Source organism: Muscardinus avellanarius (assembly GCF_963383645.1).
Source record: "Muscardinus avellanarius genome assembly, chromosome: 5".
In the NCBI taxonomy this organism is placed as follows: Eukaryota; Metazoa; Chordata; class Mammalia; order Rodentia; family Gliridae; genus Muscardinus; species Muscardinus avellanarius.
Window position 1 is genome coordinate 130,946,695 of NC_137790.1, and position 25,487 is coordinate 130,972,181.

Below are 25,487 nucleotides of genomic sequence, written 5' to 3' on the forward strand. Positions count from 1 at the left end.
AAGTCCACCCTGTAGCTCCCACTGACGATGACACTGGGCTTCTTGGAGCTGTCCTACGCTTGGGCGGTGCCCGAGGCACAGAGGGCAGGTTCCAGGAAGCCGGAGAAGGCCTTCCCGCACCTGTCACCGTAATCAGAGGCGAGAGCGATAGACTTGGGCATACACTGGGTCGGGCTTTACAAAAGGGACACTTGGGCGGGCGGGCAGGCGGGTGGCAGACCTGAGGGCACTAGTAGGGCAGGGTGGAGTCATCCCACTCTAGCTGGGCTTGCCGCACACCACTCTGCTCCCGTCCGCCTCTGCCCAGCCCATCCTCCTCCTCCTCCTCTCCAGTGTCTTCCGAGTCGCTGCTGCTGGAGCTTATGTCTTTGTCTGCTTCCTCTTCCTCTTCCTCTTCCTCACCCTCTGTCTCGTCTTCCCCATGCCCTGGTTCTTCATGTTTCTAGGTAACCATAGAGAAAAAGAAAGTCATTAGGAGCTGAGCAGAGGCTACTTGGGAGCCTATATTTCTCCTTCTATTATGGGCACATTTGGGGCCCCTTGGAATTCTTTCTTAATGATAATTCCTTTGGGCCTGGAAATGGGCTTTTGGGAAAGGAGGCCTTCCAGGGGAAGGGAAATAAGGAAGGCAAGGGTCTGAAATAGCAGCAAATTTCAAGAAAGAAATGAAAGATAAAATGCCAGTATAAATGATCGGATGGACATGTAAGCCAATACCATCCATCAGTACTGAACCTTTCAAGCTAAGGTTTGCTGGCATCCCATAGCCTATCAAAACAGAGATTTTTCTCAATGAGAGAATGATATTCAATCTTGTACCCCTTTTGCAGGTGGGGATATAATGTCCCCATATAATGGGAGCAGAAGTCCATCTAAACCAAGATTCAGGTATGCTGCTTCTCAAAATTGTTCCTCTGGAGAGAACAAAGTTCATGGTCTTCAAAGTTGAATGGGACCCAAGGGAATTATAACCCATATATACAACCTCAACCCTTTAAATTTATTTATTTATTTATTTATTTATTTATTTATTTATTTATTTATTTATTTATTTATTGGTGGTACTGGGGTTCCTGGAAGCCCTTCTACCTCCCGGCTACATTCCCAAACCTATTTTTATATTTTTATTTGGAAACAGGGTCTCTTAAGCCAGTGTGGCTGGCTTCGAACCTGCGTGATCCTCCTGTCTCCGCCTCCCAAGCGTGGGGATTACAAGCGCGTGCCACCACACCCAGTGGAAAAAAATATTTATTTTTTGAAACAGGGTCTCACTAAGTTGCTGAAGTTGGTCTCTCGCTGAATAGCTAAGGCTGCCCTCCAACCTGGAATCTTCCTGTCTCAGCCTCCCAAGTGCTGGGATTCAGGCATGCACCAACAAGCCCAGCTGGGGCTCAGCTCTTTGAGGATGAAAATGCTGGAATCCTCACAGTGATGAGTCAGCACTGCACCCTTAGCACATGCTCAGAGAAGCTGAGCCAGGCCGGTGCACTGACTTTGACATCATGAGTCCAGCTGAGGGTGCAGTTGGGGACCTGGCAGGAATGGTCAACTGTGTCACTTCCCGGTGACTCTTCCCAATCTTCCCCCTGCTTTCCTAAACCTGTGTCTGCCACTGTGCAGCAACTGTGGGCAAAAGCTACGACGTACATGGCTTTCCTTGATAGCCATATGTCTGAATCAGGGACCTTGTGTACAGCCTTCCAGGGCTGCTGGCTAAGTGTAGAGAAATCAACATGTCTTGATGTGAGACATGGTGGCACACACCTGTAATAATCCCAGTACTTGGGAGGATGAGACAGGAGGATTGCAAGTTCGAGACTAACCTCAGCATCTCAGTGAGACTCTCAGAAACCTAGTGAGACCCTGTTTAAAAACAAAATAAATAAATAAATAAGGAATGGATGGTATAGATTGGAGGTTGAATGCTCTTGGGTTCGATCCTTAGGGTCGGTCTCTTTCTCTCTCTCTCTCTCTCTCTCTCTCTCTCTCTCTCTCTCTCTCTCTCTCTCTCTCTCTCTCTCTCTCTCTCTCTCTCTCACACACACACACACACACACACATGAAAAAATGTAACAACTTCGAGTTTAAATATTGGTCGTGCGCATTTGAATACTTCCTTCTCTTGGTAACGGAGGATGATCACTCTTACACCACAGACTGATGTGCACAGAGCACCCTGTATAATGTTTGGCCTAACAGGGATTTAATAAATGGCAGGTGCTGCCGTTGTAGTTTTATTTTGTGTGTGTGTGGAGCTAAGGATGGAACCCAGGGGCATTCTGCCTCCAAGCTATATCCCCAGCCCTATTTTTTATTCTTCGTTTTGAAACAGGGTCTCACTAAGTTGCGGAGGGCCTCACTAAGTAGTTAAGGCTGGCCGCAAACTGATCCTCATGTCTCAGCCTCCCAAGTACTGGGGTTACAAGTGTGTGCCACCATGCCAGGCTCTGCTGTTGTAGTCTTATTTCAGCCTATTTTGAGCTCTGCAGATGGACTGGAGCAAAGCCATCTAACCTGCACCATTAGTTAATCAAGAATTCAATACCAAGTCCCTGAGTGTTAGTCAGTGCTGAACTCTGGGGGAGGCAAGGAATAGACACCACATGGCTTGTTTTAAGAAATCTCTGCTTCTGTTTGGGTGTGAGTGCGATTCACACATTTTTAATCAGAGAATATCTCTGGTAGAAAACTATGGTCTGTTCAGGTTCAAAGGGCTGGAGAAACTCAGAGAGAGAAAGAGGTGGTGGGGGTGGGTTAGTTGGACAAGGGAGGTCTTGGACCAGGCTTTAGGCACAGAAGGAATGGAGCTGGGTGAAAGTACCCCAGCCTCAGAGCTCCCTGCCTCCCATGAGGATCACCTCCATGGGGTTGACCGTGATCGTCAGCGCAGAGTCATCCCAGTCCATCTCGGCCTCCTTGGCGGCTTCTGATTCCTGGATGAAGTGCTGGTGGGCGATCCGGACTCGGTACACGCCCATGGCCACCACAAACACCAGCATGCACACGGAGATGATGATGACCACCGTGGCGATGCTTGGGACTACTGGAAAGAGGAAGACACCCGTACAACATAACTGTCACAGGTGCAGCTCATTCTCCTGGCGGAGCGTGAACAGAACACCCACGTGCAGGTGAGATCTGACCTCCCACTTCCCAGAGGTTGAACCCACTTCCCAGAGGTCAGCACCTTAGCCTGGCCGGGCTATGTTTCCATCACCTATACAACAGACTGACACATGCCTAGTTCATGGGTAATTATGAGGAGTAAATGGAATTATCTGTGTGAATTTCTGCACAGGCCCAGAGTAGGTAGGTGTTCAATAAACAAATTATCTTTTATCCTGGGAAGATTACAGGGGAGGTTCCAAAGAGAGCTGGGTACCTTAAAGTTTAATAAGAGCAGACACAAATGCAACCAGATGGTGAGACAATATGGCATTGCTCAAATGGAGCTATGGGCAGGGGACTTTACAATATGGTGCATGTGTGTGCATGCTTATGTAAGGTTGTGTGTGTGTGTGTGTGTGTGTGTGTGTGTGTGTGTGCATGCACGTGTGTGGGTTTGGCAGAAAGCTTTATAGAGCACGCCATGGAGTCGGGCATAATTTCTCCCCATGCTCTTGTAGTAGCCTCTGCATCCACTATTAGTAAGTATCCTGTATCTTCTTGCTTCCTACACTGACTCCCTATAGAAGCTGTGAGTGTCTTAGAGGGGTCCACCTCCTCTCCACTTCAGGATCCCCTCCCTTCCCCTGAGCACCGATGGCTGCTGCTGATTTGCCATTTATTTAGTGAATGGTATGGAATCCTAATGACTGCTTGGTGTCCTGAGTCCTCTCCTCTCAGGCACCCTACCTGAACTGCGCTGGAGGCTACTCCGGGACTCGGGATGATGGACGGATTGGAGGAAGGGGGGCTGCACGATGAGATGGTTGACATGTTCCTTGTCTGAGACTCTGACTTCATGGAGGACACTGACCTGAAAAGAAAGAGCCAGGAGAGGTGCTATCAGCCAGGCCTGGCAGGTAAGCCAACTGCAATAGCTCTCCCGAGGGGCCGATCTCACTCACCTCCAGGTTGAACTCGTTGCTGGTGTAGCGCCCGTTGAGTTCTGAGCACTTGATCCGGAAGCGCCGGGCCTCCAGGGAAGTCGGACGCCAGTTTCGGTAGCGGAGGTGACGCAGCACCTGCTCGTAGCGGCTCATGGAGCCCACACCTGTGCAGAGAGACCACGCCTGTCACCAGGAAGCGAAAAGATAGGGGAGACAGACTGGGGCACCTGAGCCTTATGGGTTTTGCAAATTCATCAAAGGAAAGAGAACAATGTTTATGGGTAGATAACACGCAGAGACAAAAGTTCTAAGGAGCCAATTATACTGTTCCGTGGGATTTCTACACAGACCACTCTCTGTAATGTGTGGCCTCAGTCTGACGAATGTTGCTGTAACATTTGCTGAGATCCACTATCAGAAGGGAAGGTGCTCTCCTAGTTTCTGCCGAGTTCCCTGGGAAATATGATGTGGGATAGGTCCCCACAATGACAGAAGAGAGTCCAGTAATCTGAGGTCAGGTGTGTCGGCCTGAGCCCTGGGCTTCACGGTGTACCCCCGCAGGTGCCGTCATACTCAGGAATCCCTGGGTGAGCTGCTCCGAGAGGGCGGAGGGGCTGGCTGAGTGTGGCTCACCGTAGATGGAGTAGCCGGCGGTGGAGTTGGTGGCGTCCAGGTGTCGTTGGTGGAGTTCACTGTGGTTGAGCTCCAAGCACTCCTGTCTCGGGTCCAAGTCCCCTCCAAGCACCAAAATGTCACAGAAGTCCAAGTTGTGGAGCATTTCTTCTAAGACTGCTGATCTGGGGGCTGTGGGAAGGTGGGGGCGTGGGAAACAGAGGCATGAACAGCAACTCAGATGGTAACTCCTGTTCATTGTCCTCCTCCCCTGTTGCTGCACCAGGTTCAGGCCAGGTCAGGAAAAGAGGCTGAAAGACCCCCCCCCCCCCAGACATTGCCTACTTCTTGGATATTAGGAGACCTCAAGGCTTGGTAGCATCGGCTTGAAAAGCATGAGTACTATAGTCAAAAGGTGTTCAATTTTCTCTCTCTCTTTTTGGGGGGATGCTAAGGATGGAACCCAGGGACATTATACCTCCGAGCTGTACCCCGGCCCTAATTTTTATTCTTTATTTTGAAACAGGGTCTCCCTGAGTTGCAAGGGGCTTCACTAAGTAGTAGCTGAGGCTGGCCTTGAACCGCGATCCTCCTGTCTCAGCCTCCCAAAAGCTGGGATTACAAGCCTGCACCACCAAGCCTGGCTTTTATCTCTTCTTTTTTCTCTCCTTGTTCTCTCTTTCTTCCTCTCTCTCTTTCAAGTATGGTGCTGGGGATTGAACCCAGGGACATTATACCTCCTATCTACATCTCCAATCCTTTGCAGTCTTTTGTTTTCGAAACAAGGTCCCACTAGGTTGCTGAACATCTTGCTGCATGGCTGAGGCTGGCCTTGAACCTGTGATCCCTCTGTCTCAGCCTTCCCTGTATTGAGATTACAGGTGTGCATCACCTGTAATACTAGCTTTACCACTGAGAAACTGAAAAATGTGGGAGAAGGTACCTGCTATTCTGCTACTCAGATTTCTCAGCTCTGGGGAGAGCAAGGGTCTTGAGGGTATTGAAAACAGAGTCCTGCTCAGTCCAGGTGCTCTGAGTTAAGTGGCCCTCCTTGCTGCTCCCGTCCCTTTCTTTCTCTAGCTGGTCATTGTGTGCATATCTGTGTCCCCTACCAAGCTTTGAGGTTCTCAAGGACAGAAACTCCTGACTGATTTCTCAGTGTCCGACACTGCTGTGCTCTGCTCCACAGACTCTGCGCGGGATCAATAGTTAATAATCAATGGAGTCAACACAATGTCACCAGTAATTAATTAATAAGAGAAAACTTAAGTTGAATTAATTAATTGGTCAATTCGTTCCCAAGGGAGCATATTAGCAAGTCATTCGGGCCAGTGGTCCTAGCCTGATTTTATGACTCCACATTTCTCAGAGGCGTGTCTGAGGATTTGAATGTTGGATTGAGCTGGCAGTCTTCCATTAAAGTCTCACTGTAAGAAAGACAAAGGTGACTGGTGTTTATGGAGTGTTGTCCAATGCCAGGAGGAGCTTTGTAAACATGATCCTAACAGACGGTCATTAAAGGGGGTTCTGTTAGCATTCCCATCTTGCCAATGAGGAAATGGAAGGCCAGGGCTCGTGTGAGTCACCAAGATTATACAGAAAGTAATGGGAGACTCCAAGATAGAAAACACACTGTTCTGGTCCCACAGTTTGAAAACTTGGAACCTCTGAGCCAGTGGTCTTCCTATGTTCTTGATTTTGTACCACCCTCTTTATCGAAAGCTTTGCAAGCAGAGATCATTTACATGTGGATATTTCGTTAGCCCTAACGTGGACCAAATATATTTTGTGCATTATAAAAATATTATAAAAATAGAAAATCTTAAAAGGGAGTCGCAAAGGATGAGAGGATGATTTAAATAATTATTTTATTTTGTTGGGTTCTTTTTTCAGTGATATTAAAATATTTGTGCTCTTATTAGATATGTCACAATGAATAATTTCTGTGTGCCTCATTTTTAACCATTTGCTACCCACGATGATGTCACGTGTCATCGGTAGGATCTAAAAGCACAATAAGAGACCCTAAAGACAAGGTCTGTTGTTAGCCATTGTCTGTAGGATTGCAAACGGCTTCTCATCATTCCTAGGATCCTTACCAGCTGCTTCTCAGGGAGGGTGAGGGCATCCTTGTTCCTCCCGATGTGGCTAACAGCCAGCCCTAGGAGGTGCCTACCCTGGCTGCCAGTCCCTCATAGCTCTTTCTGATTTACACTAGGGTATCCTCTTCCATCTGTAATTTCCTCAGTTCTGCTGTTTTGAAGGGACAGCTGGGTTCAGGAACTCAGAGGAAAATCAACCATGGTTGAGCCCTCTGGGAGCTCTTGGTCTGGCTTAATGGACCATACATCATCGTCGAGAACTGGAGAGTGAGCCGGGCGTGATGGCGCACGCTTGTAATCCCAGCATTTGGGAGGCTGAGAGGGGAGGATCGCGGTTCACAGACAGCTTCAGCTACTTAATGATGCCCTTTCAACTCAGTGAGACCCGGTTTTGCAATAAAGAATAAAAAATAGGGCTGGAGTGTAGCTCAGAGGTAGAATGCTCCTGGGTTCCATCCTCAATACCACAAAACAAAACAAAAAACTGGAAAATGTAGTGAACCAGAGGGAAGCGCCAGCAGGGGGCAGTATACAGAGTAGGAGCCTGATGTAGTCTGGTGTTTCTCAGGGTGCACAGAGCTTTCTGCAGGCAGTGTTGAAGACAGAGATGTTTGCCAGTAAGAAAGAGGATGGGAGAAAGGAGAGAGAGAGAGAGAGAGAGAGAGAGAGAGAGAGAGAGAGAGAGAGAGAGAGAAAACTTCCAGGCAGAGAGGAGAGCAAAGGTATGAACATCATCAGGAGAGACAGGTTGTGCGTGTGTATGTTGGGAATGCTGAGATAGTAGTGTGAAGAGTGAGAGTCGGGATAGGGGCAGAAGATGATGCTTGAAGCCAGCTACCAAGGCTCGCGAGCAAACACCATTAGCCTGCTTATTTAAAACATCTATAAGCATGGTTATTCCAACAACCATAAGAGTAAAAATTTAAGAAGTCCTAATAATAGCTCTCGGACACTTGGCTATGGGCTTTGCATGTCCCTCTCATAAATAGCAGGTGAAGTGTGGACCCAGATAATTGCTTTTCCCCAGTGGCCTGGACGGTGGCGTCAGAGGCAGCCAATCCGGACGGTCTTGGGCTGCAACCCACGAGAGGTCAGCCGGCCCTCCTTTTCTGTCTGATTTTAGCTGCAAATGAGGACAAGGGAAGAAGGAACATCACATGACCTAATGCACTTTGGCATGTAGCTAGGAAACCACCCTGCCCAGACAGGTGGTGGGAGAGCAGCTATTTTTATGGGCTCGGAAGGCTGTCTCTCCAGCACCCCATTCACTAGGGACTGGCGTGGTTTAAGGCAGTGGGTAATTAGGATTATTATAGAAGCAGCTCTTCGGGGACTCGGGCACACTGGCACCAGCACATCATTAGTGGTAGCTTTGGAGGGGGAGAGGGAGAGTTTAAAGTGTTCCCTTGGAAGAGGCAGCAAAGGACAGTTCTCAAATGGATATCTCCCCTATAACCCTGAGCCCCTCTCAGTAACAAAAGAGAAGGTTTCCTCTCTTTTGCTCTTTCCCTATTTCCTTTCTTCCTGTCATCTCCCCATCCCCAGCACATATTGGAGCTTTGTAACTGTTTCTCCCTGGCAGATAATCCAAATTACTTTTTCCCTGAGTACCCCTCCCAGGAAAGAAATGGTTGGAAATAACAACCGGAGAGTTTCCCGAGAGCAGAGTCCTACAGCTCGATGAGACTGAAATTTGCCGTGCAGGTATTAAGTAGAAAACTCTAGCCTGTTCTTTGTGTATCTCCATCCTTCCTTCTGATGTTTGGGATACTACATACCTACTATAGAGTATTTTTTGCTCTTGCAGAGCAGGGGAGGGGAATAAACATGAACAGGCTCTCTTCACGCTTTTCAGAGAATATTGGCATTCAGGTGTCTTCCTTGGTATTTTTTCTTACATAGTCGAGATCATGATAAGTATAGACACTACGTAATTTCACATCTCATCTTTGATTTTTCACTTACCACTTAGCATAAGTGGCTGTCCTGCAACCTCGTGCCTCTCAGAGCTGTGCCGTTATGAATGTAGGTATTTCTGTGGGATTGCAGATTGAACCCCGGGCCATTTTACCTTTGAGTTATGTCCCCAGCCATAATTTTTTTTTTTTTTTTTTGCACAATAGGGTTTCACTTGGTTACTGAGGATCATGCTACTTTGCTGAGACCGTCCTCAAACCTGCCATCCTCCAGTCTCTGCCTCCCAAGCATTGAGATCACAGGCGTGCAGCTGGCTGCTGTACTTTGTTTTCACAATTTTATCGGTGCATTGTAATTATACATCACAGTGAGGTTCATGATACAAGCAAACACACATGCACAATTAGAAGCATCCCATCAGCTCCCCCTTATTGCTTCCTGCACATGCCACTGAGATTGGTAGTGGTCTCTTCATATATGTGGGGCATGGCATCATTTAATAAGCCGTCCATTCCCCTCCCTTTGCGTTGCTTCCAGCTCTGTCTGTTTCGCTCTTGCACATCACCTTGCTTTGGTGAGCGATGCTTTTGCCCTGAAGTATGAAGTTAAGAAGTGCAAGCCCACCTCCCCCAACTCCCCGAATGCATCTGTACCTGTGGCTTTTGTGTCCCCAGTGCCTTCGGCTTTGGTGAAGGTGCTCACGATCTTGATGTCAGGAAAGAGAACCACGCCCCTGGCACTTTCGAACTGGGCAGCAGGTCTCCAGAAGCGATCGGTGCCCCGGAGGGTGATCTGGGGCTCGATGGCCTGCAGGACCATCACGTACGCGTCCACATCGGGGATACTGATGCACACATCTTCCCCAAAGCACCTGGGAAGACAGTTTCGGTCACAGCGTTGGGGAGAACCATTAAACCATCTGCTCCGGAGCTGTGGACATGGAGCTGCAGTTTTGAGCCCTGGGCAAGGCACGGGACCGCTCTGAGAGTATCAGTACGCCTTCAGATTTAAAGCCATCTTATAAGCCCAACTACAGCAACGTAGAGACTTAAAAGATTGGCTCCTCCTGCCGTGAGGCAAGGCCGGTACAGGGGCCTCCGAGGCCAGGATAAGAGCCTGCCGAGGGGTTAGGCCAGTGCTGGGGCCAGTGAGGCCGGCATCGGAGCCTGCCTTGAGGCATGACCAGTGCTGGGGCCTCCGAGGCCGGGATCGGAGCCTGCTGACGGGTTAGGCCGGTGCTGGGGCCAGCGAGGCCGGCAGCGGAGCCTGCCGTGAGGCAAGGCCGGTACTGGGGCCTCCAAGGCCAGGATAAGAGCTTGCCGAGGGGTTAGGCCGGTGCTGGGGCCAACGAGGCTGGCAGCGGAGCCTGCCGTGAGGCATGACCAGTGCTGGGGCCTTCGAGGCCGGGATCAGAGCATGCCGAGGGGTTAGGCCGGTGCTGGGGCCAGCGAGGCCGGCATCGGAGCCTGCCGTGAGGCAAGGCCGGTACTGGGGCCTCCGAGGCCAGGATAAGAGCCTGCCGAGGGGTTAGGCCGGTGCTGGGGCCAGCGAGGCCGGCATCGGAGCCTGCCTTGAGGCATGACCAGTGCTGGGGCCTCCGAGGCCGGGATCGGAGCCTGCCGAGGGGTTAGGCCGGTGCTGGGGCCAGCGAGGCCGGCATCGGAGCCTGCCTTTAGGCAGGGCCGGTACTGGGGCCTCTGAGGCCGGGATCGGAGCCTGCCGAGGGGTTAGGCCGCTGCTGGGGCCAGTGAGGCCGGCATCGGAGCCTGCCGTGAGGCAAGGCCGGTACTGGGGCCTCCGAGGCCAGGATAAGAGCCTGCTGAGGGGTTAGGCCGGTGCTGGGGCCAGCGAGGCCGGCATCGGAGCCTGCCGTGAGGCAAGGCCGGTACTGGGGCCTCCAAGGCCAGGATAAGAGCTTGCCGAGGGGTTAGGCCGGTGCTGGGGCCAACGAGGCCGGCAGCGGAGCCTGCCATGAGGCATGACCAGTGCTGGGGCCTCCGAGGCCGGGATCGGAGCCTGCCGAGGGGTTAGGCCGGTGCTGGGGCCAGCAAGGCCGGCATCGGAGCCTGCCTTGAGGCAGGGCCGGTACTGGGGCCTCTGAGGCCGGGATCGGAGCCTGCCTTGAGGCATGACCAGTGCTGGGGCCTCCGAGGCCGGGATCGGAGCCTGCCGAGGGGTTAGGCCGGTGCTGGGGCCAGCGAGGCCGGCATCGGAGCCTGCCTTGAGGCAAGGCTGGTACTGGGGCCTCTGAGGCCTGGATAAGAGCCTGTCAAGCGGTTAGGCCGGTGCTGGGGCCAGTGAGGCCGGCATCGGAGCCTGTCGTGAGGCATTACCAGTGTTGGGGCCTCCGAGGCCGGGATTGGAATCCTGCCAAGGGGTTAGACCGGTGCAGGGGCCAATGGCCAGCATCGGAGCCTGGCGTGAGGCAAGTTCACTCCTGCGGCCTCCAAGGTCGGGACCAAAGCCAGCTTAGGGGTTTGACCGGTTCAGGGGCCAGCGAGACCAGAACTGGGTCCTCCCATGAGGCAAGGCCGCTGCTTGAGCCAGCGAGGTCTGGATTAGTCCACTGAGTAGCCAGGCCACTACTGGGACCATCAAGAGTGGGATTGGTACTTGCAACGCAGCATGCACAGAGAAATATCGCAGAAAATATAAATCAGACGCTTCTCTTAATCAGCAATAACTAGGAGGAAAAGGGCAACAGGAAGAGATTGAGCTATAGAAAGGGCCCTATAGTGAAGCAACTAATGTGACCAATCAGAGGGTATGTAATACTGGAGGACGGAGCCTCTTTAAAACGCAGGAGGTACATAAACAAATGTATCAAAGTAAATCACCAAAGAAGTGTGGGATGGAGGGAGGGGGAGGGAATGGGACGGGGGCTGGAGGAGGGCTAATTGGATGATGTGTGCTTGTATATCCTCTCAAGTCTTGTACTCCAATGTGATTGATATATGACTACAATGCACCAATTTAAAAAATAAATTAATTTAAAAAAAATAAATATGTACATAAGTAAAAAAAAAAAAAAAGATTGGCTCCTGGGAGAGACACACATTTTCTATGTGAGCAACAAGTAACCATTAAAGCTTCCATTATCCTTTAACAGAGTAATCAATGGCAGCATTAATTAGATAGCAAATGCTTGTTGTGTGCATTCGTACTTGGTAAGCAAATTGTTGTCTTGCTGGTTGGTTACAGCCATCTTACTAAATAAGACTCCGGGGCTAAACTCTCCTGCTATAGCATATATGTTATGTGTCTATAGGGAAATCACACAAGTGTGTCCCTTCCGTGTTGGGGAAAACAGAGTGCCCTGGAGTTACCCTCCCTGTTCTTGATATCATACCTAAAAAGTATCTGGGAGACAGTGATGGTATGATAAGAACATAGCCCAAAGAGTCAGACAGATAGAGATTCTGGTTCTGCCAGTCTAGGGCTGGTGGACTGTGAGTAGGGTACTGGGCTGCTGTGAACCTCAGTCTCTTCATTTCTCTATACAATGGGATAACAATAATTACCCTATAATAGTAAGGGTTAAATACAAAAGACTCTAGCAAAGAAACTACCCAGAACCTACAACATAGTTTGAACTCTGTGAAGGTTAGTTGGTTGGATGTCTCCACATCTCATGGGGGCCCATGTGTCATTGTTAATCTGTCTAGTTCTGGAGGTCAAAGTCTTGGGCTAAACTAAGGATCCCTGGGTAAGAAGGGTTCTCTGGGAATGCTAGCCAGGTCCAGTCATCTTGCATGGCTTGGGGAGGTAAGTAAGGGGAAGGGCTGCCTGGGTGGACATCATGCTCAGCCTTTCTATCCTCTTCTGTGGGGTGGGAGGGACGCAAGGGCTGTGGGGGGTTTTTGCTCCCAGTTTTCTGCTGCCTCTGCCATGCCAATCCCAGAGGAATCCCCTCCCTCTGCAGTTTACAGAAGCCTCTTTTCAGGGCTGGAAACTGGCTAGTTTGCTCCCAGTTTTTGGCTCCAAAGTAGAGTTGACTTGGAGGTGCCTGCCCCATACCCCCAGGTGCCCAGGGGCGTGAACACCCCTTCCATTGCTCTGTGGCATATCACTACCCCCTGTGGGCCCCAGCAAGGCAGTGGCCCACAGATCCCTCCTTCCCTCCCTCGTTCCTCTCTTTCTGGCTCCTCATCCTACTCTAGGTGTCTGTTGACCCCGCTTTCAACTTTGGAGCCTCTCCTAGGATTCCCTTCCAGCACGCTCCCAGGCAGCCGATGTGGCCAGAAAGCAATCCGATAGGCCAAGAAGCGAGTTGTCCCAATATTTCGCGTGTTAGTTTAACCCTAATCTCTGGGGACAAGAACCATGCCTTCTCTTTCTCTGCTTCACCTACAATATTTAGGAAATCTAGGAAGCTGGGTTGGCTAGTTTAATTCAATTTATTAAACACTTATCAAGTATCTGCCATATACCAGGCAGAGGGTCCTTAAACTGCACCGCCTTCAACCAAGCCCTTTGAGAATTTACTGGAAGCAGCACCTTCTCTAGGCATCAGATTCAACATAGATAAAATATTGAAACCTGGATTTGAGGTGGCAAAGCAATACCATTTCCCTTAAGAAGGCAAAAGGAGAACACACACCCATGGAAGCATCATCCTAGGGAGAAGAGAAGCTGGGCAGGGGACACTGAAAGAAAGGCAAGGGAACATCCCCAGAACATCCCCAAGGGAACATCCCTGCAGCCTTGGTTGTGCCCGAGGCTGACTGGTACCCACTTACTGGACTTTGGAGGATACTCTGAGGCGCCGAACACCCGCTGTCGGGAACTGCCTGGAGTTGATGTAGGACACCTTCTGCAGGGCACGGTTGATGTTCTCAATGTCGTCCCCTTCCATCACCAGGATGGACTGCGAAGGGTTGAAGTGATACTGGAAGACAGAAGTGGGTGTCACAGGAGAGGAGGGTGAGTAATAGGCAGAGCCCCCTGAAAGCTGTTCAACTCCATGATGAAGCCATCGGGGCCACCCCAGGCATCTCCAGAGCATCTGCCAGTTGTATGCATAAGAGGTTGCTTTTAAGCTTTCTAGCAGATCCTGCTGCCACCTGGTGGGATTCAAGACCCTTCCCTGGAGCTCTCCCCAGGGATCATAAACTGGGAATGTCAGCCTGAGCCACAGGATTGAATTCTGCGAACACAGCCACAGTGATCTCAGAGCCCAGTTTGCGGCAAAGGGTGGCCCAGGCTCTGTGTGGCTCGGGTGGTCTGGTCCAGCGACTTCCAGCCTTGACTGTCCACTCCATCAGATGACAGTCCCAAAACTCCTGGGTGTTGTCTGCTTTTTCTTTTCTTATCTTTGGCCTTGAATTTGCTTCTCATTTTTTTTCCCAGTATTGGGGATGGAACCTAGGGGCATTCTACCTCCAAGCTACACTCCCAGCCCTATTTTTTAATTCTTTATTTTGAAACAGGGTATAAGTTGTGGATGGCCTCACTAAGTAGCTGAGGCTGGATGCAAACCATGACCCTCCCATCTCAGCCTCCCAAGTACTGGGATTACAAATGTGTTCCTCAATTTATCCTGTCCTACAATGCATCTTAGCTTTTTTCCTTAAGGGTGATGTTTCAGTTAATGGCTTTCCTTCTGTTCTGGATCTCATGGCTTTCTGTGAGTTTTACTCACCTGTTGCTCATGGGTAGAGTTGTTTTCTATCCGTTCCCTCTGGAGCCCCTGGTAACCTGTACTGGTGGAGGCGCAAGGGGCTACTACCGTGTTCCTCACTCAGATACCCAGTAACAAGTTTAACCCAGATCCTGTCCCTCCTGGGTTCCCCCAGCAGTCACAGTAAAGGAGTTTATCTTTTATAGAACATGGAGAACTGCCTTTGTAACACTGTGAGTTTCTGACCCTGACACACTTCTGAGCAATCATTGTTTGGAACTAATCTCACTAAGGTGTCAAGAGCTTATCTGCACATTTATATATGGAAGGGGAGTTATGGATATATTTGTATGTAAGCATCTGACCTAACAATTATTTACTTTTCGGAATATTTACTACTACTCAAATGGTTCAATCAATGTGTGTGTGTGTGTGTGTGTGTGTGTGTGTGTGTGTGTGTGTGTGGTGTGTGTGTGTGAAGTAAAAATTATTTATTTTACCCTACCTCTTATTCATCCAGTTTCCACAATACAACCCTACAGGTCATCACTATTATATTGATTTCTTAGTGGTAAGTAGCATTATTGTATATAGTTTGTTGTTTCTTCTCTAAGTGGGAGACTGATACACACCTAGTCTGTTATCAGCAGACTTGACCCTATGACTTACCCTTCCATGCAGGATATACATTTTATCTCTCTTACACTCCTTAGTGGATGTGACTTTCTTGGTGGTTTACACCATATGGAATATTTAAGAGCCATCTTCTTTCTGCCCCGAAGCCTGCAAAGTTCCCTTAGGGGCTGGTCCCTCATTCTGGGTTGTACCATGAATGCAGTATGAATCAGAGCTGCAGCCCATCTATAATGGAGCATGACTAACAAATATGTGTTGTCTAAGCCACTAGGACACTAAGCCTCATAACTGCAGCACAACCCACCCCACCCTAACAGTTATGCTTCGGCACTCTTATAAATACACTATCAGTGAATATAGGTTTCTATTTTCTCCGTTCTTATGCCAACAGTAGCATATTATATAATGCAATATACTCTACCTTTCTTACTGGGCTCTTATCTTGGAGATCTTTCTGTACATGCACATGACCCGCTTCCTCATTCTTCTTTTTTAGATGCATGGTATTCTAGTACAGAGACATGCTGTAATTTTTAAAATAAATCTCCAAAATGGATTCTTGGATTATTTCCAGTCTTCTATTGACAATGCCGCAATAAGTGTGCAGATATATTTGTAGGATACATCTCTACAAGTGAAATTGCTAGTTTGAGTACATGCATGTTTAACTTTGATAAATATTGGCAAATTCCCCATTGCCAGGGATTATGTCAATATACACTCCTTCCAACAGTGAGTGAGTGTGCTTCTTTTCTCAACACCTAAACAACAGAGTATGCTGTCAGACTTTGGGATTTTTGCCAATCTGATAGATGGCAAAAGCAATCTTAGTGCAGTCTTAATTTGTAGTTCTCTTTCCAGTAAGGAGGCTAAGTCTATCTTTTCATGGGTTTAAGAAAAAACAGATCTATGTATATAACTTTTTTCTTATTTGATTTGAGTGTCTTTATAAGGGTGCCCAGTTCTACATTCAGACCCCAGCAGGAAATGGTATCTCATGAGCTCTGACATTGAATCACCTAAGTCCCTGGCATGGTGGCTCCAGCCAACTGAGCGCTCCATCTTCATTACCCTTAACTTACATGTTTTATGTTACCTACTCCTCAAAGCCTTCCACCCCCCTCACTGATAACTCTTACAAAATGGTAATACACTAATCATAGTACAGAGACGAGGGGCTCTGGTCCCCTGACTCTTATCCCTGAGTTCAGTCCCTGGCCCTATGTTCTGAGAGCCCCCATTGGATGGATGAGTGAATGGTCCTCCCGGCCTACTTTTTTCCCAGCATCACCTCCTGTCAGACCCACAGGGGGCCTCCTTCTGGCCACTGGAGCTCATAATCCGTCTTTACTAACCTCTCTTCTCTCCTTCCTGGACATCATGGAGGCTGCCATTCCCAGTCCCTTGTGTCACATGCTGGACGATGTGACCTCATCTGCCCAATGAAGTGGGATGCTCTGGGTGAGGTAGGGAAATACAGTGTGGGATGCTCTAGCCCCCCTCCCCCTTCCAGTGACTTCCCTGGCTGAGTGTAAAAGAAAAACAAAACACTAAGTGTTTAACCCACTGAGGTTCAGGAGCTATTACTACAACAGCTCAGCCCATCTAGAGAAAGTCAGCCCTTCCCAGCCCCCATTCTCGCTTCCCCAAGGCCGTGGGGCATCTATGGAAGACCACAGGCTTTGCGGACTATTGTATCTCAGTGCTCAAACTACAAAGTACAAGTTATAACAATGGAGAAATTGATATCTACCCATCTAAGGCCTAAATGAGATACCGTATACAAGTTGACTCTCACTTATTTAAAATACTCCGTTCCATAAATGTTTTGGAATTTGGACTTTGGAATATTTGCATATACAGGCTGAGATATCTTGGTGGATGAAACCCAAGTCTGCACATGAAATCGATTTATCTTTCAATCAATTAGCACTATACACAGTCTGAAGGTAATTTTATAGGATATTTTAATGTGCTTGTACTTTTTTTTGTAAGTACTAAGGATTAAACCCAGGGGCATTCTACCCCTGCGCTATACCTCCAGCCCCATTTTATACTTTTATTTTGAGAGAGTGTCTCCCTAAGTTACTGCATGCTGGACTTGTGCTTGTAATCCCCCCTCCCCCCTCCCCAGAGTCCTGGGACTACCCGCCTGTGTCACCCCAGCCGCAGGCTCGACGTGCATTGTGTTTTATCTGTGACCTGACACATGAAAAGAGGTGTGGAATTTGCCACTTGTCCTATCAGTGCTCTGAAAGTGTTGGTTTTGGGAATATTTTGTATTTCAGAACTTTGGATTAGGACTACTCTGTTTGCATAAAGTTTCTAGCGTTGACAAGGTATTCAACATATGCCAGCTCTGATTATGATTTTGGATACTGTGATTCTGCCTGGGCTGAGCCCCAGCTGTCCCTGCCTTCTCCATACTGCCTTCCCTATCATTCAGTTTCCTCTGTCCATCCCTCACAGCTTTTCGCGAGCTGTGATTTCTACAACCTCCCTGGTTGTAAATTCGGGAGCACCTGGGCACGGGCATCACAGTCAGTCCCTGGGTTGGCATCTCGGTCCTTCAGGTGCTCAGCTCTGGCGCTGCCACCTGCTAGCGAGTCGTAATTAGTTCTGAGATGCTCCGCAAGTCACCTGCTTCAGACTTGAGAAGACTCAAGGTCACTCTTCTAAAAATAGCAATTACTTTCCAAAGTGGTTTTCTGCCCCTTGCTCCCTATTCCCCCTCTGAACCATCTTTTCTGTAGCAGAGTCTTGTGGTTTTGTTTTATTCTGCCTGCATGCTTGTCTGTTTGTCTGCACCCTCCAGCAGATGGTGAGGACTTCAAGGGCAGGGTCAGCATTGCCCCAGGGTCTAGCACACAGCAGGCGAGAGGTAGATGGTGGGCTTTACAGGAAAGGCTGGTCCCTGAGTCTGGCATGAGGCCTGAACAGGATACTCAATCCCAGCTTGGGGAGGTTGAATCTTTTATAATGAGTAATATGCCTGCCCTTTGTTTTGGAAGGAAATCTTATCTTTATTATCCAGCCTCGTAAGCAAGTCTGCATTTTGCTCTAAAGAAAGACATAATCCCTATTTCCCAAGGTTGTTTGCTCTACAATTATCCTTGAAAAGATAGCCTAGAACATAGGGGATTAGGTATCTCTGCTTATAAAATGTACAGAAATTAGATATATGTGGAGAGTGATCTCTCGACAAATATGTGATGATTTCCCTTAGAAGTGGGTTTTCCAATGAAAGAAGCCAATTGTTTGTGCTAGAAACCCTACTCTAGTTGACACCAAGGAGTGTGTATTAAATCTCATAGGTACCTCCCATGCTTCATGTCAAGTTACTGTTTGCAATCAGAGATATTGCTGCCCTCAGCACGGAAGAACTGTGAAGAATGCATTAAGTACACATCTTTGTGTGTGTGTGTGTGTGTGTGTGTGTGTGTGTGTGTGTGTGTGTTTCTGGGGATGGAATCCAGAGGCTTTCTAACTTCAGGCTACACTCCCAGACCTATTTTTTATTTTATTTGGAAACAGGGTCTCCCTAAGTTGCTGAGAGCCTCACTGAGTAGCTGAGGCTGGCTTCGAACCTGTGTGATCCTTCTGTATCATCCTCCCAAGTACTGGAATTACAAGCGTGCGCCCCTACACCGGGCTTCAGTAAGTACACTTCTAAAGGGATTGCCAGTGACTCTCCTCTTTGTATAGACCTTTTCTGTGGAGCATGGGTGGGAGCTTGACACATCACACTCGGAGCTGTGTTATGTTATAGTACAAAATGGAGCCGGGCGTGGTGGCGCACGCTTGTCATCCCAGCATTCGGGAGGCTGACACCAGAGGATCGCGGTTCGCAGACAGCCTCAGCTACTTAGTGAGGCCCTCAGCAACTCAGTGAGACCCGGTTTCAAAATAAAGAATAGAAAATAGGGCAGGGACTGTAGCTTGGAGGTCAGATGCCCCTGGGTTCCATCCCCAAACCCGCAAAAAAAAAAAAAAAAAAAAAAAGGAGGGCCTGAATCAATCAGGTGACCTCTTTACTATTTATTTATTTTTGGTTTTAGGGATTGAACCCAGGAGTGTTCTACCTCTGAATTATACCTTCAGCCATTTTTTCAATTCTTTGTTTTGAAACAGGGTCTTGCTACATGCTGAGGCTGTCCTCCAACCTGCAATCCTCCTGTCTCGGCCTCTTAGTACTGGGATTATAGGCAATCTCTTTAAAAGCTCTTCACAGAGGATAAAGTCAGAGGGAAGTGTTCCTGCTACCCTGGAAGAGAGCAAACATCTATGTTGTGAATTGCCTTTTGGGGAGCATATAGAAAAGGGCTGTGAACAGCCTCAGGAGCTGAGGACAACTCTTGGCTAACAACCAGCAAGAAACAGGGACCTCATCCTGAGGCCGAGGAGGAGCTGAATTCTGCGATGAAAACCACATAAGATTGGAAGAAGACCCTATGTTCCAGATGTGAGCGGAGCTTGGGCACCTGACCAGCACCTGGAATACAGATGTGTGAGATGTTGCTCAGAGGCAGGAGCTGTGCTTGGAATTCTAACCTATGGAAGTGTGAGCTGTTGCACAGGAATTGTTTTAACCAGCAAAGTTAGTAGAGGCAGCATCCTATGATGATCGGTAGAGGGCGCATTCACATGCAGCTGTTCCTGAAAGCGCAGGTTAGAGAAAGTGTTGACTCTCCAGTGAACACCTGGGCTGGCTGTCCAGTGTCCAGAGGTCTGTCATGGGGCATGAAGGTGGCCATTCCCCAGTCACCAATAGAGTTCTCCTAGAATCAATAAAACCCTTGAAAGTAGATTCTTGTCCTTTTCTCTGCACTGTGAATGAATCTCTGGCTATGCAGGAGACATGGTTGTACTGGCCCCACCACAGGAGCAGGGGATGGTGGTATGCTGGGGCCTCCGGAAAAGGGGGGGCAGTGTCTCCTATCCCTTAAAATGCTGTTCTGTGGCCACAGTTATCCAAGAGGGTCCTAGACAATTAGCCTTTCTGAAATGGTCAGCTCTCCTAGAGGTTCATCTGGTTTCTTTAGTCACCTAGCAGGCTGGTGAAGTTCCTGCCCAAAACCCTGGCTATCTACTCTTTTGGGGGACAGACTAGTCATGGGCTTTGGACTAGTCTCCAGGCTACTTGTCATTACATTAGACACCTGTGACCTGCCATTACCTTTGGGCTGGGCTAGATAAAAACTGCTACTTTAGAGGCCCCCTTGCCACAAAAGGACTTGTGATTTATTGAGAGTTGATTACAGTTACTAGGATATGTACATACATGTTTTTATATATACTAATATATATTTATGCATTTATATATATATTCAATTCTTACAACATCTCTACAAAGATAAATGGCATTAAGTCAATTTTATACATGAGGGGTTGGTGCTTAAAAAATTAAAATATCTGCCCAAGGTCACTGGGTAGTAAACATTGGTGCTGTGACTTGAACCAGGCATGTTTTATTCCAAAGTCCTTGCTCTTTCCTACACTTCCACACCCTGAAGATGACAAGACAGGGGCTATGCTATAAAATCAGAATGGGGTCTCCTTGAGCTACTCCCCAATATAGTTTGTGATAATGAAACAGGACTCTCCCAAATACATTCTATAAAGCCAACATCATTTTATTACCCAAGCCAAATAAAGACAGCTCAGGGAAAGAAAACTACAGGCCTATATTGTTGATGAACTTAGATGCAAAACTGCTAAACAAAACACTAGCAATATGCATTCAAAACCACATTAAGAAAATCATATGCCATGACCGAGTAGGGTTCATCTAAGGGATGAAAGGCTGGTTCAACATACAAAAAATGATCCATATAGTTAATTATATAAACAGAAACAAAGACAAAAATCACATATAATTTCAATAGATGCTGAACAATTATTCAACAAAATCCAACACCCATGTACACTAAAAGCACTGCAAAGAATCAGAATAGAAGGACCATACCTTAATATCATACAATAGGCCCAGAGCCAACATCATATTAAATGTGGAAAAACTGTGAGAATTTCTCCTAAAGACAGGAACAAGACAAGGATGCCCATTATCAACACTTCTTTTCAAGATAGTACTTGAGACTCTAGCCAGAGTAGCAAGGCATGAGAAGGAAATTAAAGGAGTACATATAGAAAAAGAAGAACTCAAACTTTCACTATTTGCAGATGACATGATACTATACTTACAAGACCTTAAAAGATGGAAAGACCTTCCATGTTCTTCAGTAGGCAGAATAAATATCACCAAAATGGCCATTCTTCCAAAAGAGATCTACATATTCAGCACAATACCCATTTAATTACCAAGGTCATTCCTCACAGACATTGAAAAATCAGTCCTTAAATTAATTTGGCACAACAAAAAAATCAATAAAATCCAAAGTCGTTCTCAGCAACAAGAACCATGTGGGAGGCATCATAATACCTGACTTCAAACTATACTACAAAGCCATAATAATAAAAAAAGCATGGTACTGGCACAAAAACAGACGCATAGACCAATGGGCAATAATAGAAGACTTGGAAACAAATCCACACACTTTCAGCCAATTGATTTTTGACAAAGAGGCCAAAATCATGCACTGGAAAAAAGATAGTCTTTTCAACAAATGGTGTTTGCAAAACTGGTTAACCATATGCAGAAAAATGGAAATAAACCCCATTTTCTCACTCTGCACAGGAGTCAATTCAAGATGGATCAAACTCTTGGAAATCAGAACAGAGACCTTTGTAACTCCTTGAAGAGGGCATAGGTCCAATACTTCAACACATAGGCACAGGTAAAAGCTTTTCTCAACACGACTTCAAAGGCACAAAAAACTAAAAGGAGGATCCATATGTGGGATCACATTAAACTTAAGAGCTTCTATACAGCAAAGAAAACTATCAAGAACCTCAACAGAGAGCTGACAGAATGAGAGAAAATTTTTGTCAACTATTCCTCTGATAAAAGACTAATATCTAGAGTATACATAGAAGTCAAGAAACTCACAGCTAAGAAAACAAATAACCCAATTAAAAATGGACAAGTGAACTAAATAGACACTTCACGAAAGAAGAAATCCAAATGGCTAATAAATGTATGAAAAAATGTTCAATGTCATTAGCAATCAGAGAAGCTGATTTGCATCTGAGATTTCACCTAGCTCCAACTAAAATGGCAATCATCAGAAACACAAACAACAACAAATGCTGGCAAAGATGTGGAGAAGTGGAAACACTAATATATTGTTGGTGGGATTGCAAATTAGTACGACCACTTTGGAAAATAGTATGGAGGATCCTCAGAAGAATGGGAATGAACCTACCATATAATCCTGCAATAACACTTCTGGGTATCTACCCAGAAGAATGGAAACCAAACTACCAAACTAATGCATGTGTATCTATGTTCATAGCCACACAAATCACAATTGCCAAACTATGCGACCAGCCAAGATGTCCATCAAAAGATGAATGAATTACAAAACTATGGGATATGTACAAAATGGAATTTTACTCAGTCATAAAGAAGAATGAAATTATGTCACTTACAGAGAAATGGATGGAACTGGAGACCATTATGCTAAGTGAGATTAGTCAGTCACAAAAAGTAAGAAATTGGATGTTTTCTCTAATATGTGGAAGCTAGGGAGAAAAAGAGTCATAGGAGAAACTCTAGACGAGGAAAGAGAAACCATAGATGAGCAAATAAGGCAACCTAACTGAGGGAGATGGAAGGGGGAAGAGGTAAATTTCCTAATGTACATTCACAAACATATCAAAGCCAAACTTGAGAAGGAGGGAGTGGGGAGGAAACAAGGTGGTAATTGAGGAAGGGCTAAATGAGCGATATGTGCATGTATGCCTCTACTACCTTGTACTCCATTAAGATGTATGATTACAATGCACCAATAAAAAATTAAAAAAAGAATGACGTCTTCTTCAAGAATGAAGCAGTATGTTCCATTGCATCTTGCATGAGTCCAAGACAGTAACCACCACAACCATCTAAAGACTTGAGACATACTGCAGAAAGGTCTTGATATGTGCATGAAACGCAGGTAAAAAGAGGATCCTGTGCCAGACCGTGAGCAGATGGGGACTTCCCTTACCCACAGAAGACCTCATTTCTTACTAGCCAGAGAAACGAGAGGAGGCCAGCAACCAGCAAATAAAATGATAGTCACTGGTCAGAAATGATATGAGGGAAGCATGCAGGGAAGGAGAGAAGTCAGCTTTTGTAATTTTCAAAAATATCTTCTAATCTGAATTGCTGGAGGGAAGAGTTTGGAGTTATCTTGGATAAGTCCCCAGGCCTCAGTCCCCTTCTTTTGGAAATGAAGTAATGATACTGAATTTGTTGTGAGGAGTAGGGATAATGAATGTCAGAGAGTCCCTAGTGGATGCTCTGTAAATTGTGCCTCTTATTAGCTTCTCACAGAGCTCCAGTTCTCCCCAACCATGCCCCAGGGATGAAGAAACATCATTTGTAGTGACTTGGTTATGCACAGGTGGTATCCTGTAAAACCAGATCAACCTCCCCCAGGCCCCACACATTTTTGTGACACATACTTTAGCGCTTTTTCTATTCATCGGCTGCAACTACTCCATAGAAATTGCTTTGGTTCTTAATTTATAATTCTAAAATAAATGCATGGCTCTTAAGTCCAGCATTTTTGGTTTATTTGCTCAGAAGTGCCTGGAACTTATCAACTGTGGTCTCATGGGATGGTTCAGAGCAGAGATGCAGCGAGAGGCAGGGAGGAAGCAAGAATCAGAAAGGAGGAGGAGGCTTGGAGGCTCCATCACTGAATTAATGGAACAAGCCCCTAAGGAACATATATAGTGGTCCAGATGGTCCTTACCAATATGAGATGGTCTTGTGAGCTTCTTCCAAGGACAGGTATTACCTAGTGGGGTGTGTGTGCTGTATGTGTGTGTGCATGAGCGTGTGTATGTATGTGTGTGTGTGTGTGTGTGTGTGTGTGTGTGCCTGTGCCTAATCCAGGTTAAACAGTGATCTGGAAAGTTAATCTTGTCTTACCAGGCCTCTGTACGCCTACCATCTTCCCCCTCTGACCCTGTCTCCAGGCTGAGCACCCTATACCCTCATGGCTAAGATCATGTTCTCTTGATTAAGCCTGCAATGGCTCCCAGTTGCTAAAAGGAAAAAAAAACAGTAAACACTTAAACAAAGTTAAGAGACCTCAAGATGTGGCCTCTACCTACCTTTCTGGTTTTACTTTTGACTCTTTTCCTCCTGCAACATTGGGCACTTGGAACACTGACCTTGTAGAAGTTCCAGTTCATGATGGGATGTTCCTTAGCTCCCCTATCTCACACATTCTTGGATCTGCCTAGAACAACTGCCCTCTTTCCCAGTCACCTTGCTTTTTGCCAAGTTGACTCCTGCCCACTCTTTCATATTCTGCTCAAGCTTCACCTCCTCCAAGGACCTTTCCTTGACTGCTATTCTCCTGGTGTCTGGAGCTCCTGAGTAGGACCTCCTGGGTGCAAAATTTTGCTCTGACCATATAATCCAGCTATACCACACCTGGGTATCTTTCCAAAGGAATCGAAGTCAGAATATTACCGTGATGCATGCTCGTCCCCGTTTACGGCAGCACAATTCACCAGAGCCAAGCGAGGGAGCAAGCCTAGGTGTCCATCGACACATGAACTGCTTCTGAAACTGTGGCATCTATACACACTGGACTCTTATCCAGCCATGAAGAAAAACAAAATTCTGTCATTTGTAGGGAAATGGACCGAGCTCGAGATTATCATGTTAAGTGAGAGTAGCCAGTCTCAGAAAGTGAAGGCTCCTATGATTTCTCTTATATGTGGAAACTAGAGAGAAATTGGGAAACAAAATGACCTTAGATAAACAAGAAGTATCAGTAGAATAGTGGAAAAAGTTTGGGGGAAGGGAAGTGGGAAGGAGAGGGAAGAGCTGATTAAAATAAAACAACTCAAACAATCTCGTGTACGTTTGTGAAGCCATCAATACCAATTTCAATACTATGGATGGGGAAGCCGAGGGAGCGCGGTGGGACCTGGAAGGAAGGTGCTGTGCACACCTATGTTTCTATCACACCTCAGTATGATGGTGGATACAACGCACCAATATAACTATATTAAAAAAAAAAGTCTGGCTCTGCCCATCACTAACTCTCAGGTCTTTGGTAAATTTCCTTTCTTCTTCAGTCTTGAATTCCTGATGTGAAAAATGGAAACATTTGTGACACCTTTGTCCAGGGCAGTGCTATCTATAAGCTTCTAGGACATTGGGAGCCCCTCAGTAAATGTCCTGGCTGATCGTCTTTATAGCAGCCACCAAGCTCTATTTCAAACACCCTCTGGGACTAAGTAGTTCCCAGAAGATAGTAAGCTGAGAGCATGCACCTTTGTATTCCAGTCCCCAGCCCAGAAGCAAATGCAAGGGTCCATGGAAGGCTGAAGGGACTGCCATTCAAAGGCCGCCATGAGTCTCAGAATACTGCCCCCCCCCCAGGCTGCCCAGCATCTAAGCCCTGCAAGCAGCAGGTCCTG

The 25,487-nt window shown here is 47.1% G+C and overlaps 1 protein-coding gene across 2 annotated transcripts in view; it reads right to left on the bottom strand.

The window, feature by feature from the left end:
• Positions 1 to 229: 229 nt before the first annotated feature.
• CLSTN2 (calsyntenin 2) overlaps positions 230 to 25,487 on the bottom strand; it is a gene marked incomplete at both ends in the record, with an annotated part of 643,893 nt that continues 618,635 nt past the window's right edge. The window contains 7 exons of one of the 2 annotated variants that reach the window (XM_080695636.1): positions 230 to 442; positions 2,859 to 3,043; positions 3,856 to 3,979; positions 4,071 to 4,216; positions 4,686 to 4,856; positions 9,337 to 9,554; positions 13,423 to 13,571. In XM_080695636.1, the coding sequence (XP_080551762.1) occupies positions 230 to 442; positions 2,859 to 3,043; positions 3,856 to 3,979; positions 4,071 to 4,216; positions 4,686 to 4,856; positions 9,337 to 9,554; positions 13,423 to 13,571 (1,206 nt within the window). Of the gene's footprint in view, positions 443 to 2,858; positions 3,044 to 3,855; positions 3,980 to 4,070; positions 4,217 to 4,685; positions 4,857 to 9,330; positions 9,555 to 13,422; positions 13,572 to 25,487 lie in introns of both variants that reach the window. The other variant, XM_080695637.1, reaches the window with a different exon arrangement.